The sequence below is a fragment of the Acipenser ruthenus genome, chromosome 7 (assembly GCF_902713425.1).
Source record: "Acipenser ruthenus chromosome 7, fAciRut3.2 maternal haplotype, whole genome shotgun sequence".
NCBI classification, from domain to species: Eukaryota; Metazoa; Chordata; class Actinopteri; order Acipenseriformes; family Acipenseridae; genus Acipenser; species Acipenser ruthenus.
In genome coordinates, this window is record NC_081195.1 from 1,695,414 (window position 1) to 1,714,736 (window position 19,323).

The 19,323-nt window shown below is 37.7% G+C and overlaps 1 protein-coding gene across 49 annotated transcripts in view; it reads right to left on the minus strand.

Annotated features, from left to right (window-relative positions):
* Nucleotides 1-18,952, minus strand: part of LOC117415317 (transcription factor 7-like 2) — a 95,149-nt gene extending 76,197 nt beyond the window's left edge. For 8 of the 49 annotated variants that reach the window (XM_059026086.1, XM_059026077.1, XM_034025488.3 and 5 more), the window contains exons 1-3: nt 18,429-18,947; nt 18,191-18,257; nt 17,885-18,009 (exon numbers count right to left, since the gene is read on the minus strand). In XM_059026086.1, the coding sequence (XP_058882069.1) occupies nt 17,885-18,009; nt 18,191-18,257; nt 18,429-18,617 (381 nt within the window). In that variant the 5' untranslated portion in view covers nt 18,618-18,947. Of the gene's footprint in view, nt 1-17,884; nt 18,010-18,190; nt 18,258-18,428 lie in introns of all 49 variants that reach the window. The other 41 variants (XM_059026094.1, XM_034025505.3, XM_059026098.1 and 38 more) reach the window with 10 other exon arrangements.
* Nucleotides 18,953-19,323: the final 371 nt, after the last annotated feature.

Here is a 19,323-nt window from a genome sequence, read left to right on the forward strand (position 1 = left end):
GCTCCATGACAAAGGATGAATAAGGCTAACCACTGAAATCCTAGAGGCTTTAAAATCAGACTCCTCAAATCAAGCAAGTGTGTGATTTAAACAGTAGTATATTATCAAGCTGCGCATTGTTCAGGCAGGCATTTAATTGCAACCCCGAGCACCAATTTCGAGGATTGCGTTACTAATGGGGTTTTACATTGTAAAAGTGTCTGCATGTCTTAAAGAGTTAATGTCCTGGGCCTTTCTCACCACACCTTAGCAGTCTTGTATACCTCTCCTGCTATTGTGCCTCTCAATGGACTTGTAAGCACTACATTTTCATGTACCAATACTTTAATTACTAAAGGCTGATTAAATTATATGCACTGACTGACAGTCCCCAGGAGGAAATAATAACGTTAACCATCAGCGAGCGACTCCTGTTACAATCTGGAGCTACACTGGGCCTGCCCAGTAGTGCCTTAGAACAGTAGTCATGTTACACAAACAGTGTGCAAGCCAAGGCCTTTAGGAAGAAATCAGAGTCTGGGACAATGAAAGCTCTGTTTAGGAGGGAGGAACAGGGGAAAATGTCATTTTGCTTATATATAAGCAAAGTAATCAAGACTGAACATGTAACCAGCCGAGCATGGAGAGATGGAATTTTTTTAGCAGCTTATATTATAACAGTTGCACGTATACTATGATCTTTATTTATTTATTTACGTATTGATGATCTTGTTAGTGGCTTCTTCTACATTTAATGATAAACATGTGTTTTTAACGCCTTTGCCAGCCCATGTGTGTTTGCGTATGGCCCACACTTCCTTGACACGTGTAGTTTACCAAGTGCTTTTTTGTCCTCTGCAACTGGCTTGCAGAAATCAATTAGATCTGGAATAGAAAATGCCAAACAGTGTTCACTAACATACGCACACGTTAGTAACGTTAGTATCTACTCGATCTGTTGTGCCTATCCTCCCTGTAGTTGGCTCGGTGCATGTAAGGGTTTGGTTACTTAGCTGTGCTGAGAATAATTTGAAAAAGGGCCTTTTTGCCACTGCTTCCATAATTCAGACAGCGGTTACCAACAATACAAAAACGCAGCCCAGGAACGTCATTTTTACGTACCCACTGTCCATACGGCCTATTTAAAGAATCTCTTTCTTCACACCACTGCCAATGGCATTTGTTTTTCACAGATTTATGAATGAGAGCTGTGTCAGCTCCGTGTTTTAAGAAGACTGGCATGACGACTTTGTTGCTTGTGCTAGTGGAATCCGCCAAGCTTAACCTCCATCATACAGCCACGCAGTCAATGATAATGTGGTTAGAAAAAAGAGTGCAATAAATGAGAATGAACAGAAATGACGTTCGCCACCTAGGGGCTAATTATAAAACTACAAACAAATAGTTTATACGGATATGTAAAGTAATACAAGAAACGTCCCTATAGACGGAAAACTCACACCCAGATAGATAGATAGATAGATAGATAGATAGATAGAGATATATATCTACATAGATATAGATATATATATCTATATCTATATATCTATATATCTATATATATATATATATATATCTATATATATATATATCTATATATCTCTATATATACATATACACACACACACACACACACACACCCTGTCTTGGTATCTCGTTTCAACGCAACAGCCAGCATCTTGTTAAATTCTCTTTCCTACTGTATTTAAAAATTAAATTACAGCTGAGATCCACTTTAAAACATTAATATATATATATATATATATATATATATATATATATATATATATATATATAAATTTTTTCTAATTTTTAACCAATTTATCATACGATATTGTACTGCTAAGAAATAAATAATAATAATAATACTGCACGTTATCTAATCACAACACATTAGCCTTTTAAATGAGGAGTGGGTAAATGAGGTGTTTTTTAAATTAAATAAATTGTTTATTCAATGAATGAATACTTTCCTATAATCCCTTTTCTAATGTTATTAATATGAAGGAATCTAATTGAATTAGAATTAGTCCACTATTATTCAATGCAAGGCTTACTGTATGTTCCCTCTTCTACATGTGGTATATTAGATAAGGGCACTGTAACAGATCTTTCTTGCTAAAGTACAGCAGCCATGGGCAGGTGAAAGGTTACCCACAGCAAAGAGACTTGCATCTTCTCCATGGCAACCGGTTATTGTCCACCTGCATCAAAGAGGCTCCAAAAAGCATGATGTTAAATGCAGCCCCCGTACGGCACGCTCACACCAAGATAAAGAAGAATCCCACACAAGGGTGACCGCAGAAGTACTGCCGAACCCTCTGTTGTGCAATTACTGGTATTATATTACCATACAGTCTCTTTGCATGGTCTCAGCTCGCACATACAGTATGACGTGCTGTACAGAAACAGCATATTGAATTGCGATTGATGCTGATCTACAGAAAGACAATGCACTTGATACGAAAACAGTGTTCTGAATTGTCACCATGAAAAGTATGTTATGTACAGTAATCACGGCACTTTATGTATTGGAACACTTCTGAATTGTTCCTGGCATTTGTGCTTATTACAGCTGAGAATGCAACTGATGTACAGAATCTCCGTAGTAAATGCTGACTGGAATTTATATACTGTATTAGAAAGTGTTTTTGGCAAGTAGAAAAGCTGATGCACTAAAATGCATATTGTAAGTCAAATGTAAAGTGTAGGAGTGTAGGTGTGTACGTGAGTGTTCGCACAGCAAGTCTCAGTTTGGTTAGCTTTGGAAGTTTGCCAACAGGAGAAAAAGGACTGTACTGTAGGCTCTTATGTGAACATCCTTGGTCACTGACAAGTTAAAACAAAACACACACACACACACACACACACACACACACACACACACACACACACACACACGGGCAAAGACCGATTAAGGCTTTACTTTCAAAGAGCTTTCATTGATCTTTTTCGATAGACCTGCAATAAATCAAACTAGATTGACTCACAGGAGAATGGGGCATAATCCTTTAGTCAGATCCGGGAGAACTCAAACCAAACCAGCTGTTAATTAAGGCTTTACAAGATAAAGCATGAGAAATCCAACCTGATGTACCTCAGGGTAAAGGCTTACATCATCTCTGTAAAGCAATCGACTTATTGCCAGTTTCGGGAGCTAATCAGAGCTCTCAGTGACTTGTGGCCGGTGTCATTTCTAGGTTCTGGAAAGTAGGGAGTGAAAATCTGGAAGATCAGGGACACATATGGAGGGGGTTGAGGGAGAAAATGTAAAGCCGCTAAATCATATGTTTCTGCTCTGGTATCGTATCATAGCAAGTTATCAAAAGTACTTCTCTTAAAAAGAAGTGCCACTGTAGGAAGTATTTCACTTCTCATTTTTTATGTCTCAAGAATCTTACAGCAGCTATTGAGCAATAATACTGTAAAGATTAACACAGGAGTGAAGTGAGTTTGTGACGAGCTAAAGAATTGCAGTGTCACAGCTGCTGTGGGCTCTTATAAATCAGCCAGAGTTCACCGCCTCTGTCCAATATGTACGTAATATCACGTACATATTGGACTCTATTACTACTTTTAAAGCCTTGGAAAGAAAGTCACATTTTGGACCTTCATTGAGGGTGTGAAATTGACATGTAGATTCAGAAATGGTTCATGACTCAAACAGCTATGGTTATGATGACCTCATTTTAAATGAAAAATAGTGACTCAAATCAATCTAGGAATGTTTCACAGTCTTAACATTAACCCTCCCTCTCCATTTGAGCGCTGGATTCATACTGTACCAATTTCAAGTACATAAAACAGCTTTAATAAAATAAAATGCATGATCTTGCTGAACTCACTGACGCCGCGTTTGGTGGTCTGTTTACTATATGCAAGGAGATCACAAATTAAATCCAATTTCAGGTAATACACAGCCTTCGTATTGGTTTTACAGAAGGCTGAAAAAAGCCAGACTTGTTTCTGGATAAAAGCCAAGGGAAACTGATCCTTAGAGTCAAAACAAAACTGCATGTGGAATATGAGTTAAAACAGGATTACCAGGGACAGAAACTGTGCCTCGAGTCTGGTTCTACATGCATTTCAAAGACTGCATTCATTATTCCAATATCTAGCTAGCTATCTACTATACCATAGAAGACAGACTGGACTTCTCAGACTGACCATTACTTAATTACGTATATCTTTAATGTCAGGAGGTAAACACACCGAGTCTCTTCACGATATAATGCCCAATTAACATGTTTACTAATGTCTAGCTTGTAGGCCTAGTATTCCATTGTGGTTTATTTTGTGCCACCTACTGAAAGAAAGTAGAAGAAAGCAGCTTAACACAGCATACGTCCTTCTGGCAAACATAGTTAAACAAGGTAACTGGTCTACTTTTAGTGAAACACTCACTTCCACGGAACAGAGCCACAAGAAAATCAATGCCTAATTTTAGCAAAATCATCAGCACCATTTCAAAAGACGAAACTGTATATGTTAGGCTTAAACAATACCGCATTGTCTTTTGGGAGTTTCTGGGGTTTAATCTTGCTCAAACACTGAGCAAACAAGTTACTCAAGTATATGGTTGCACTGCCAATGGTCGTAGAAAACAATTCGGGGGGGTGGGGTAGGGGGGGGTGGTTTCAGAATTTGAGGCCACAGGTCCAGTGCAACAAATCATACATCACAATCAATCTAGGTACAGCAAGGGAGTGCCAATACATAACACTGTACAGCAATGAGATACAATGCAAGAATCCCCTACAATGAACAGGAACGGCATACTAACTGGATCAGAGGACCGGAACAGAAAATAAGAGCATGCACACTCAAAATGAGCCAGAGCACCCACTACTATTAAAGCCAGTCTTCCAGTCACTGAACCAGCTGAATGGTCCAGTTCCAATCTAGCATACAGTACACACCTTTAGATTGAGAGAGGTTAAGGTTGGATTCATTCTTGACAGGGGGGATTGTACTCCAGGGTGGTGGTTCTAAGAGTAACGTATTGGTTTGGGGAAATCTAAATAACTGCAGTTACACAGATAGTCCCACAGCTCGTGGCGGAGACAAGATAGGCGACGCCAGCCATACAAGTCCATTAAAACTTATATTGAAAAACTCTTAGACTCTACAGACCATAACTGGGAAAATGCACAATATAGAAATCTAGGCTATTTTCTTTTTGGAAACTCACTTTTAATGAGCTGTTTTTTTACATTTGAAAGTGAAAGAGTACCCAAACGACAAGTGCCACAAATTCAAATGCCACCTCTATTCAACTGCCCATTCCCAATGGCAAATTAAAACTGTGCTGATTCATTCAATCTTGAAACAGTAAACTGGTCTGACCAGCTCAAGAGGAGGAGCAGTGAAGAAATAGTGAGAATCACTTCAAGAAATCACAGGGATTATAGGAGATCCCCTCCCCCGCCCCCCTTCCACAGCAACTAAACAAAGAGATGGATAAATCCATCCCTTTGCAATTACATCACAGGCAAATCCTGTCATCAGCCGTTTCTGTGGGCTGCTTCGTGAGAGCTGTCAGAAATCATTATTGCTGTCTGATTTCAGAAGTTGACGGGTCATTTTTGTGGCTACCAGCTGCCAAGGGAAAGGGTTAACTATCGTGTGACAAAGCGTCAATATCGCCACATGAAGCGCTCAGTCTTAAAGCTGTGACAATTACAGAAATTACAGTGTCTAATGGTATTAGGCATATTGCCTCTGCTTAAAGGGCGGTAAAGCTTTTCAGCAGCTTGCATTAGTAACCGCTCAACTGTCTGTCAAGTGACATACAGTGCACTTTGTAGACAAAACCACAAACCAAGTCTTTAACCAGAGTACAGTTAATATGAACTATAGCGCATGCATACAGTAAAACCCTCTAACTGTTGATAACAAACCCATGATCTTTTAGAAATCAAAACCCAACACACTTCGAATCTGTGGTTTCCAACTGTAAACCGACTGCCTTTCTTTTTCGTCTTTTACAGTAACCACTGTTTTGCATACCGCTTTTTCATAGCACTGCAACAGTTTAAACACAGCTGCTTACATCACACTGCAAGCTGTTACAGGAGGCAGCATCGGATGCTTTCACAAAGCACAGGCATGTTGCTGCTACATTCTATCATCTGCTGCATCAAACACAGAAATCAGGAACTACACTTTAAAAACGACCCTTTAGAAAACAAAAAGGCCAATCTGATACTGTAAGCCCAGGGACTAGCACAAAGTTCAATAAAGACATTTACAAAATGTGTAACGCATTCTGATTTAAATTGTATCAATCATGATCCCTAAAATATACAGCCACTCCAACAGATCAAAAGCCAACCAACTTACTACTTGGCAAACAAACCAACAAAGTCACTGCTCTGTCGATGGCTTAATTCTGGTTTTGACCACGTAAAAAACAAGCTTTAGGCTCAGTCACAGACTGTATCCATGGTTAAAAAAAAAAAAAAAAAAAAATAGAAAAATGAAATTCATCAACAAGTAAATTGCATTAGTGCAGCTATGTTCTCAAGCTGAAGAGCAGAATGGCATGCCTAGAAGACATTGTATTGTAACCTAATTGCAAGCAGCAATGAACCCTGGTTCTAAAGTTCACTCCGAGTACGAATGTCAAACTGAGTCAGTTATACTTGGCAAACAGACATTCCCTGCACAGAGAAACCCCAGCACGAGTAAAAGCTTTGCACAAATGCAAATTCTAATACAGTGGAGGCCCAGTCACTTCTCTATTGATTCAAGCTATCAATAGTAGTTCAAGACAACAGAGCCACTCTTTCTGCCTCATGGACTTTTCATTGGCTCATTTGCACAGCCCATCTGCAGCAAGTGCATCTTTTTGTCATTTCAGCCCGCCCGATCCATTTGCATTACCCGCTGAAACGGCAAGAAATAAGCCCAAAACTGCCACAGTGCATCTCTTCCAGCCCGTTCTCTCTCTGACTAATGCTCTCTGACACTCGTACATCACCCGCAAATTGGCCAAATGAATTAACCACGGCTCTGCTTAACATTACGAGATTTAAATGGATTTTCTCTCTCCAGGTCTGCCCAATAATTGCATTTATCCATCTTGTTGAAGTCCAGTTTACACTTGCTAACATCATGCCAATTCCAGCTACATTTTCTGCTCCAGTGGCAGGAGTGTAGGAGATTTGTCATCGGATCATAACAGGTAATTCAAACAACAATTAGTACGACGACGGCCCGTATGTCAACGTCTGCTCCCAGTCAGCGCAGTTCAGACCCCGCGCTCCCTGCTCATGAAGATGAATTGTGCTCACAATTCTTTAGCTTCAATCATCAACAATACTGACTGGAACAGCCGACAGTCCAAAGCGGGCAGGCCCATTATGATCACAAACTCTTTGCACCTGCAAATGCTTGCAGAGAAGGCATTGCTGCTGCCAATGCTTCTTACTGTTTCAGAAAACACAAGCCCCCTAAACTTAAGTCAAGCTTCTGGTACTGAAAACTAATTACAAGATTGAGGCTATTAAACTGTATAAGTCCTGTACAGAATCGTGAAGGTATAGTTTTTTTTGTTTTGTTTTGTGTGTGTATTTAAACAGTAATACATTAGTCACACAAGCCACAAGAAACAATTCAGCTATATAAATAAAAGTAACTCTCCTTTTTCTAGTGGCTCAGGAAATGTACCCAACTTAAACAGCACAGCCTTCCCTGGGTTGCTTATAATACATATTTGTAAAAAGGCTCTGCAAGTACAACAATGGCCATTATATTTCAGGACTAGTATGCTCCCAGAACACTGGTTGTTCTCTACTTTCTTCACAGCTTTTCAGACAATGTATACATTATTTGTAATCTTCGTCCGAAGAAGTTGAAGTTGATACCATTCCTGCTTATAAATGAACATGTCCTTATGCTTTCTAACACTGAATATATTTCAGGTATCAGACAGTCACCTGGAAAGAATTTCACATATTAAAACAGTATAAAAAAAATTAAAAAAATTAAATATGTTCTAAAGACCGTGAGACAGGGAACATTACAGGTAACAGTCTATTTGTTATCAATGTACTTGTTAATCAGTGCCTGTGTTAATTAAATCTTAATTCAGAACTAGAACAGCAAATTTTAAATCTTTACACACGTTATAGTCTAGATTCTTATACGAACTATACAATATGAACTGTTAAGGTAGCACATCTGTACAGAGTGCAGCACCAACTTCTTCATTCAGGTCTTCAATGCACTACATTTAATTTACACAAAAAATGAAGAGAAAGGGGAAAGCTTTCCTTCACCCTAAACCATTCAGTCCTTTTCTTTGTTTCGCAGCCCAGAGTACCCAGCCCAGAGTACTTCCATTCACGTGTAGTCTATCAAACTGGATTGGATTTCATTAGCCTTCGTCAATTTAATGCACGTCAACGTTTGCAATATTTCATGCTAAATCCAACCCTAATCCTACGCTTAGTAAATTAATGTATTTCTGCATTTGGAAAAACAAGCGCATTCACCTTTTGTGTAAATAAGAATGTAGCATTTTGACAAGCAAACATACTGACAATCATCTTATAATCCCCCATCTGTCCTTGGATTTAATCAAACAGCAACTACAACTTTAATTAGGAGCATTACAAATATAAAACATCGGCCACCAATGCATCTTGTAGCCTTCGTTTTTACAATGTATCTTTCAGTCCTGTTTATTCCCAGCTGATTTAATATTGTTGCCAGCTAATTTACCGTAATTCAATGTCAAATGGAATTTCACTCTGAATTTAATCTACAGTCGTAGCGCATATTTGTGAGAAGAACAAATGCTACAGTACATCTTGTAAGGCACCTCAGCATTCTGGATCTGAAAAAACCAAGGTTATCTTCATGTATTTTCCCAGTAAACAAAACCAAAACTAAACTGGACACACAAATGGTACAAGAGATAACTGAAATGCCTTTTTCCCAATTATTCTTAAGCTGGTGGTACAGGACCTGTTACTGTAACTGTACTGCAGGTTATCGATGATCTTTATTTTGAAATGTGAAATGTCTAGAGGGCGCCCAGAGAGTCTCTTGTAGGAGGAGGCCCTTTTTGTGAAAGAAACGCTGCACTATTTTTTTTTTGGTGTTGTTGTTGCTAAAAGGCCAATTATAGCAGGATTACATAAGACACTGAATCATATCTCTCTTCAGAAATACAATTTTGTACAAGAAAAAATATAATTATTTCACCCGAATAGGGTGCTAGACTAATATTAGAAGAAGGAAAGTTTAATTATTCCTAAAATAGCCACAAAATAAGTTACAGAAATGATCGCGTATGAAAACATGTAACATTCAACATGCTGGTCCTGAATGATCCATCTGGGAGTCTTCAGGTCTCTAAAGCTGTTAGGCACATGTGTGCTTTTTACATTGTAAATTCAGGACTTCTTACTGCCAAATACATCCCAATAGGGTAACAAACAGCACCCTTGGCAAAACCAATAACACTCCTGTTCCTAGTCTATAAAACCCCTCACCATGCTTCATGCAAAATGCAAAACTGAATAAAGCTGAATACAATTCCCAGGGCGCTTCTTTTTAAAAGAGAGGCGCACAACACTAAAATTACTCACGACTGTTCAGTTTCAAATAAAAGTCCACTGCAATTCCAGGACTGCAATAGAATCCTTTTTTGTTTTTCTTAAGAACAGAAGTTAGGGAAGGGAAGTGGGACTTTATGAATCCATCTGTAGTCAGTAAGGGCATGGAACGAGCGAGACTTAAATCAGTTAAATGAAACTAACCCACTCACATGGCTCGTCTGTCAAACCTGGCAATAGCCTTGTCCCCCCGTCCCCCCTTTCCTTGTGAAAAAAGATAAATCTGATCCCTAAAGGATCTATTCTTTGGACATCTAAGCAGGAACTGAGCGCGCTCTCATTACCGTGACATTAACAGCAATTATGCGCCCCATTCAAACACCTTTTGTGTCCTGGACGAAGTTCTCTGCGAGCCTGCAATGTTTGGCCTGAGAACTGCTCTCCCTTGAAAGCACTTTCGAGCTCCCGACACCGAATGCAACATTCACAAGTTCCTCCTTTTTCTTTCATCCGAGCAATTTTCATTCACTTCGCTACCAACTGCTTCAAAGCCGGAAAAAAAGGAGCATGTCAAGCCTTTTCACTGGCACTGCAGCCACAGAGTTCTTACAGCGTCAGCTACATACAGAATTCATACAGCGACACAGTGAAGGCCTAAAAGAGGATCCCTCAACGGATCTCACATTGTTACTGTAAGGTGGGTGGAAACACAGTTTTATACAAGGTTGCACATCTTCCAACAAAAAAAAAAACAAAACAACTAAAACACCAGCACATTTGAACCTGCGGCACCTCTGCCAACCACTAGCCCCCACAGCCTGCAGCATCAATCCAGGTGTCCACTCAACTGTTTATTCAAGGGTTTCATTTTAAAAAAGGAGAGAGAGAGAGAGAAAAGCAGTCGTCTTTGTCAAGGCACTTCTATACTGTGTGTGTGCCCGTGTGTAAATTCACAAGCCGGGTTTATTTAGTGCTCTTTTCTTGTTCAGTATCAGTATCAGTGCCACCTAACAATGTATTTGATGAGGTTTGAACTGTGGGCATTCATTTTTTATGGTGCATACTTTCCATTTATAGTTTTAGATTCTCATGTCCCAGTTTATTCCTTTTTAGGATCTACCTTAATATCACTCTTCATTTTTCATTTCTGAACGAACGCAGACGCATCAGTTACCCTTTCACCTTGTAACAGTACAGCCCTCTGTCAGTCCCCAAAGTGGAGACGTAACAGCTGACCTTCACAAGCTTACCAGGCAATACAATACAATGAAGGGTGCAGGTTTGTCATATTTGGGATATGTACATCACATCTTGTGGCTCTAGGATACTTTTATATACAATTGCAAGACACTTAGATTCAGTGCTTCTAGAAAAGGCTTGCCTAGAAGTTTTAAACAGTACAAGCTATACAAAATCATGCTATTGAAGACATGTGTATGCAAACGTGTATTGCACATTTTAATTATTTTACTTCTCACATTTACAGCTAATTTTTTTTTTTTTCTTTTTTATTTTTACAACATATATTTTTTCACTGTTATTATTTATTTCTTAGCAGACACTCTTACCCAGGGCGTACTATTATACTCATTAATACCCTTTGCTCCCCACACGTAGAATGAATAATTTATTTTCCATGTTTTGAGTAACAGTCTGTGCCTGTAGACTATATTTAACAGAGCTGACAAACGTTGTCTTCCAGATGTACAGAGCAATCTTTGTATTCAAGCGTTATGGAAATGCATAACTTAGGGGCCCAGTGTTTGGCTGCTAAGCCAAAGTCAATTTGCAGAAATGAAACTGGGTAGAAATGACCTGCAGATCACAACATTTCTTCCCAACAGATAAGCGCACTAACCCAAACAAACATTCAGTTATGCTGAATTGTCCTTGAAGTGTGGCTTAAATAACTGTACATACTGTTTAATATAAAAAGTACATTTCAATAGCTATTTAAAAAAAAAAAAAAAACAGCTCAGATCTAGTGTAGGTAAATAACCATTTTTGACAGACACTAATTATGTTCTCCTATTCAGGAAGGTATAATAACACAATGCACCTTGGCCTACTAACTCATAGGAATGTGGGCCACCAAAAGTCTATTAGCAGACTGTCAATCAGTTTGAAAAACTACCGACTGACAAAAAGAGATACCAACCCTTTTTAAAAGAGGTACCATCCCTTTTTACATGCAATAACTCAATGGGGTTACTGCCTGTGTATTCTCTTTAAACAATCCAGACAACTTTATATATACAGTACAACGTCGCATATCCGACCCCCTGTGGACTGGGGTATAGGCGGATAGGTGAAAAAGTCGGATTTGCGAATAGGTTAGTGAACAAAAACAACACGCAAACTGCTTCAAACATGGGGGAATTTTTTGCTTTAGAAGTAAGCAAACGTAAACGAGATTAATTAGGCTACAAATACACAGTGTTGCTATGCGGTTAGCCATCTCCACGTAAAGCTTTAAAAAAAAAAAAATACAAAACAGTAACAAAAAATGTACAGTAACCTGCAACTGATGGCTTCTTTCTTAACTCTAGAAGTCCCTGCCTCCCTGGTTCTGCTTTCTTATACTTTGCGCTCTTTCTTGATATTGCCAACAGCCGATAAGCAGCTCGGTTTGAATATTGCTTTGGCTATTTTAAACAAACGGCCGGTAAGCATTGCATTTATGAAGCTTGCTTTGTTTAATTCAGATGCATTTAAAAGCTACAACACCACACTGCCAATATCTGCAAGCGTGCACTCCATCATATAAACACATTGCACAAAAAAAAAAGCTTTCTCGACTGGTGTATTGAAACGTCACTGCTACACACAATGACTGACACACGCACACAACCCGCCTCTCTTAAAGGGGAATGCACCAAAAGGCTGATTGCTATAACGCTTTCTTTCTGTTTCCATTGTGGAAGCTGCATTTGCTGCCAATGCCATTACTCTCGTAGCCTGCTTTTAATATTTATTTATTTAGCGAGGCGGTTAATTGATCAGGGCGGTTATGTGACGGTCGGATATGCGACGTTCCACTGTACATCATTTTGTTTTATTTTTTAAATCAACATAAACCAATGGGAAGAAGTTTGCTATTCTTTGTTTTTGAACACCATAAATTAAACAGGTCTACCTGAATACGACAGAGCATTAAATAAGTTGTTCAATGCATTAACAATGAGAAAATATAAAAGCACAAAACAAACAGCGTGGTTTCGGAGTGCATTTCAGAATTGATGCTTCTAAATAGCGCAGTCTGTGAACAGTATCATATGAAGTATGATAATGAAGCCCAGCAAGCTAAACCCCAGCAATCTGCTCAGTAAATATTTACAGCGTGAATCTTTTCCATTCATTCAACACTGCTTACAAAACCCTACTGTACTCTACATCTGCAATTCATTGACTTTACAATTTACCACATGTCGAGATGGGAGAGGTCTCGGCTCCATTAGAATCACTGCACAAGTATGCAAGTGATTTATTGTTTTAAAAACTGGAGGCCGATTTAATGCAACTCCACTTTTCCTGAACATTACTCCTATTGGCAGACCATGAACAATTACAGTTCGGACTAATTAAGCTCTGAAAATGTGCTGTGCCCCGCTAATGCCTACCAGGCCTCAAATGTATTTTAATGGTGCCAAACTTTAGTTAGAAACTTAACCCCTTTGCATCAAATACATTCATGTACTACTACTTGCAATGTGAGATTCATTAATTAAAAAAAATACACAAAGTGATGTTTGGAAATCATTATTATTATTATTTTTAAACAAAAAAGTAATTTGCAAAACAAAAGGATGCCTATATCCTAAACAAACTGTAACAACCGACACAAAACAAAGTGACGTGCTACCATTAAGCCCCTGTGGATAGCAATTAGGATCCATTAGCATGTAGAGCCAATCTGATAAGGTGCAGGCCTTCTCCAAATCCCTCTTACCCCATTTTATTCACCTCTCGGGCAATGCTGTTCAAAGCTGCAACCTCACAGACACACACACACACACACACACACACACACACACAATCCAGATGACAATTCCAATTCTATTGTTACGCTTATCCCAGTAAATTAAACAAGCTGCTATCTACAAACAAGCAACAGTGCTGTTCAGAAATTCAGGGCTGCTTTCAATCCAAATCTGGAGCAAATGTAATAACCTACTCAGCTAAATAGAATTTATTTTCCCCCGGAAAAATAAATTACCTTCATAAAGAAGGAAGAAAGACACTTAATTCATTAATCATACTGGACTTTATGAAAGCAGTTACCTACTAAACCATATAAAAAATAAAAAAAAACAGAATGCCAAAGTTTGGAGAAAGAAAAAACCTCCAAAATACCTGCTAAAAATGAAGCAGAATAACCCTGTTTAACAACAGAACAGCCAGTGACTACGGAGAACTTACTATATAAAAAAATATGATTATTTTCCTTTTTTTAATACGGGAGTGTGTTTGAGAATGTGGTTTGTGCTGTTTGTTTAATTTTTCAAACTGCTTATAATTATATAGGGAAACCCTGACCCATTGCCAGTGTCTGCAGACCTTAGATATTTTAAGGCCAGCATGGCGTCAAATATCTTAACTTTCAGAAGTCTTACAGGCTGTAAATAAAGCCTGTGGATTTACAAGCCTGTGCTGCCTGCCAGCCAGAGTGTGGCACATTTCTGGTGAGGTGTGTTTCTGCCTGCAGCAGCAGAACTAACCCATTGACTTTAAACACGGGTTTAGACCCAAGCGTTGGACTTGCTAAGAGCAGTGAAAGCAAAAATGTCCAGCGCACCGTGAGCTAATGAGGGGCTCCAGTTAGCACTAAACTATCGATTCTGAAAATATACTGCTGTAGCAAGGCATGATGGTCAAACTGCTAAATGAAAATACATTCTAGCATTTCAAAACTGGAACAACACTTTATAAGCTGTGGCAGAAATTAAATTTAAAAGGAATTAGAACCCCCCCCCACCCCCCCCTCAAGGAATCTCATCACTGTGCTGCAGGAAACATGTTAAATCCAGGCTCCCTCACACAGGGCAGACCAAAAACATCCAGCTTAAACACAGCCCATAGACAGCTGGAAAAATCTCCTCAGAGTTTTAGTAACGGAACAGAAATGCACATTATCACAAAAATCTGCAGCTATCACTGCCAAATACACTGTCGTTTATATTACTGCTGCGGTTAGTGAGGAGGCACAGTGCTGATGTTTAGAGCTTCCACGTACCGGTACATCTTTCCACATACTAATCTATGTCCTTTACTGGACAAGCATATCAATAAAGAGCTGCAGAACTATTAAATTCAAGCCAAAGCATTAAACAAAAAATGATTACAGCTGTCACTCTGGCAATTGCTAATACAACTATAACAAACAAAATATGCCTTCTCCATTGTGATGGTACAACGAAAACCTGTCCAAGAATCAAGACTTACATTTTTATTTATTTATTTATTTATTTACACCAAATGCATCGAAATAATTTGTTTATTTATTTTAAAGTTGAAATGTAAACATTTAAAGGTGTAATATAAAATAATACCAAGGGCTATTGGTATAGTGCAGGGTTGGGTTATTATGTGAACATGTGATCACTCTCTCAATGCAGTATTTACGCTATACATGTTTAAATGATGTAATACAGCTTGGCTGCTCACAGTCTTCCTGGTTTTAACAAACAAAGCCTCTTTAAAAGGCACCGAGTGTGGCAGTGAACCGGCATGCCATGACATAGCCCATTTAGTTTAGCCAAACACAAAAAGGTATAGTAGTGTAGCGGACTCAGATTCAGGTACTCACCATGTACAATCATTAAGGAAATGCAAGAGACACATTTTTATTAGTTTTTTAGGATGCCAAGTATTTATTTTATTTTTGTGTTTGTTTTTTCCCTGCCATTTAAAATGTAATGACCTTTGTAATGCTAAGCAAAACTACATGACATGAATATGCCTGGAATGAGTGACACACAGAGCTGTCACAACACCTCATGTGGATGGGTCATTTGAACACTTTTCTCCATTAAACTCAGAAGTAACATCTGTTTTTTTTTGTTTAAGGTGCAAAGGGTTAAACATTACACCATGACAACAGTAATAAGGCATAAACACAAGTGCTATTTAAACCTGAAAGCGTGTTTGTTTAGTTTTTTTAATGTTAAATAAGATTGTCACAGATTAAGACAGCTTTGTTTACAAGTTTTTATAAAGCTTTTTTGCAATCAATATGTAGGCCCGCACATATGACTGGGATGATCTGCAGCCAGGGTTATTTTTAAATGTGGTATTTTTCACCAAATTGAATAATTGCTTATGCCATACTAAATCATATATTTTTGTTGACTAGCTTAATTAGAAGAAAATTACTATTTTTATATTCCTAATAGTCTGCATAATCCCCATACTGGGCAGCAATACCACTTTTTTTTTTTTTTTTTTTTTTTTAAGTATTTTATACTTCTTTTTTATTCTTATCTTAAATTTCCAGTGTGCAATATTTCTATCATTTACTAACTTGTACTGCAATAAGATTTTATAACCATAATTATCACAAAAAATACAAAGCATTCGGTGAAACAAAAATTCAAAAACAGCATTTATATTATATAAAATAAGCGTGCAAAATACACTAATTTGACTGCAAATACATTGCACACTCAAGATAAATAGGACACTTGATTAAATTGATAAAGTAGAAAAGTAATACTTTGGGGGGGAAAAGGCAATTTTAAGCCATCATATCTTTATATACTGTAACCATAAATGCAAATAAAAACACGTTTAAAAAAATAAATTAAAAACTCACCATGCAATTAAATAACTGAATTTTACTTAAAAAAAAAATAAATAAAATAAAAACACTAGATAAAATAAGAAAACGTAGGCCTATAATTGTACAATACGCCTTTCTGTAACTGCACTATAATAAGACATGGCAGTTCTAAAGCAGGGACTTATAATTAGAAAGATATATAAACAGCACTTGCTTTAGAAAATTGCCCCAATTGCATTTATATTGTCCCACTGGGACTCGTGTGCTGTAGGATAACTCTTAAATATGTATAATTATTCACTGCTCAAAATATATAAGCAAAGTTGATAGTTGCTATTAACTAAATTCAGTATAAATGCCTTAATTAAACCTTATTTTAAAAAGCTTAAGATTCAAAGGTGCGCCATTATTATAACGACAATGAGGAGCACTCAACCGTAGAAGCAATAATATGGAGGGTTGAAATATTCTAATATTATAAATATCTCTTTCCGGTTAAAATAAATTTCAGACATGTTTAGATAAACGACGTCGTTTTATGATCACTTCAGTTGTATTTTTATTTTGCCAATGTATCAATTCAGATGTTGGATTACTGTTTATTTATTTTTTTTACTATTCATTATAAAACAAAGCAATCATTCAAAAAACAAAAAATAACGTGATATCTTTCATCACGGGGCATAGTTATGATGTGGGCTAGGTGGACTGGAAACAAGTGAAATCAATGACCTAATATTCGCGCAAACAAGTTACATTTTTAAACTGTCAGCAATGCACTTTTATATATATATATAATTTAAGGATAATCTATGGGCATTCAGGAATCTGTATAAAAATCAAACATACAGTGTGCTGTGAACAAAATATTACTGAATAACAATTCACATTCGGCATTCATTTTGCATGGAAGCGACACCTATCATATATCCATACCTATGATGAAATGCAGGTAGAAAGCTAAATTTACATTGCTTTTATTATAAACGATTATAATAAAAACAATACCATGGTATATTGCGCTATAGAATGTGGACTTACAGATCATTTAAAAAAAGTAAAATATTAAATTACATCAGTTTTGACGTACAATAAATATAACACTATCGCGTGTAAAAACAAATGAGAAAGTGCAACCATGTATCTTAAAGTAAAACTATTTTATAAACAGCATACTACTGGCAATGGAATACAAAAAAAAAAAAAAAATCACACGCTATTGTACAAACGCAAAATACACTGCAGCTATTCTCTGGCTACAGTAAGCAAAACATGTATTGGTACGTGAAATAAAAATAAATAAATAAATAAATAAATAAATAAATAAATAAAAAGTTAAAATAAACTCCAGCAGCCAAATGAATTATGAAATGCATTAATCGTAACGACAGAATGCGTATGCGGCTAAACAAATGACATTGCACAGAACTTTAAAAAGTTGCGAAACTTTTTTTTTTTTTTTTTAAACAATTAATCACACAGGTATAGATGCATGCATAAATAATCTGACTGCCATCATCACGTGTGTTTTTTATAGTAAGGGAATTAAACACTAACTTACTGTTCGCGCAGTTGGAGAGAGTGATCCATTCTGGAGGTAAGGGCTTGTGAGATCGGGGATCATTATAAACGGGTAGCCCGGGTATGGTGGGCTCTTAAACAAACCTCCATCTTGCCTTTTTGCTGCTAACATGGCGGGAGTAAAAGAAGAAAACTTTTGTAAGTGCCTTGAAAACTTGTTGTTGTTGTTTTTTTTTGGCATCTCAGAAACAGTCCTCAATGCAAAACACATACACACGCAAGACTGTGCTTTAGTTTTAACAAGCCGTGCGAGAGACCAAAACAACAAGTGTGTGATTAAACTCACCCTCCTCTAAACTTTCTCTTGATTTGTCTCTGAAAGTTTCTGATCTAGGCGGAGGCCGTCTTTCCGCCTTGAAATGCAACGAAACACACGGATTTGCATTAAAATAAGAGAGAGAGAGGGAAAGAAAGTTACAATCGGTGCGACATTGTGTGTTTGCAAAATTAAATATTACAAAACATCACTGAATGCACATCTACAATAAAACAGACACGGGGCGATCGGTCCCATTGCCACTTACCTCTGAATCTGACGAGCTGTTTTGATTAGTTTCTGATTCGTTTACTAGAGAAGATTTGACGTCTGCTAAATCCCTTTCTGCTGAAGAGTTCTCCGAAATTTTTTCCTCCTGCTCCCCTTCGTCTTTGAAGGAGATCATTTCATCGTTCGCCCCCAGATCGTCCCCTCCACCGCCGTTGAGCTGCGGCATTTTCCCGAGCAATTTTGGGGCAAAAAACAGAAAGTTTTTAAACCCTTGATCTCTGTTCCTGGACCCGAGCTAAACTTTAGCTTCTGTATAAGCGTTTTCCAATGGCTGGTGGTTTGTACAAACTAATAAAAAGGGTGATTCTTGGCAGAAAAAGAAGCCTGAGATAGAGCTGAACCGCTCGGATTGAGTGAGTTGAAGTTGGTCGGAGTGGTTTTCAGTTCAATGGCGGCGCTGATTGACAGATAGAGGGGATGGAAATAGAGAGAGTCTGGATTCAGGATTATTGACAGGGGAGAAACACACAAGAAACTAATGAGATTCAAACAGGGAGGGACCTGAAGTGACGTTTTCATAAATAGAGAAGGGCAGGAAAGTAAGAAAAAAAAAAAAAAAAAACACGGGTTGAGAAAGCCGGCGGACTAGTCTTTAGCTTTGCAAAGCAAGCCAGAAAAAGACAGTTTGGGAAAGGCACAGGATCGCTCACCAACCAGCTCGTGCAGTAATGACTGCAGAATAAGCGGAAGATAATAGTGGTAACAGTAATTTTGGTAGTATGGTTAGCCACAGTTGTCACTAACCGAGTTCCTAAAATTACTATTTATGTTTCTACAGTGTAGAATAGTTTTAGTTCTGTAATTATTTGACTCACAATAACTTGGGGTTTCGGCATGCATTAAAAAACAAAAGCATTGCATTCTTAAAAAAA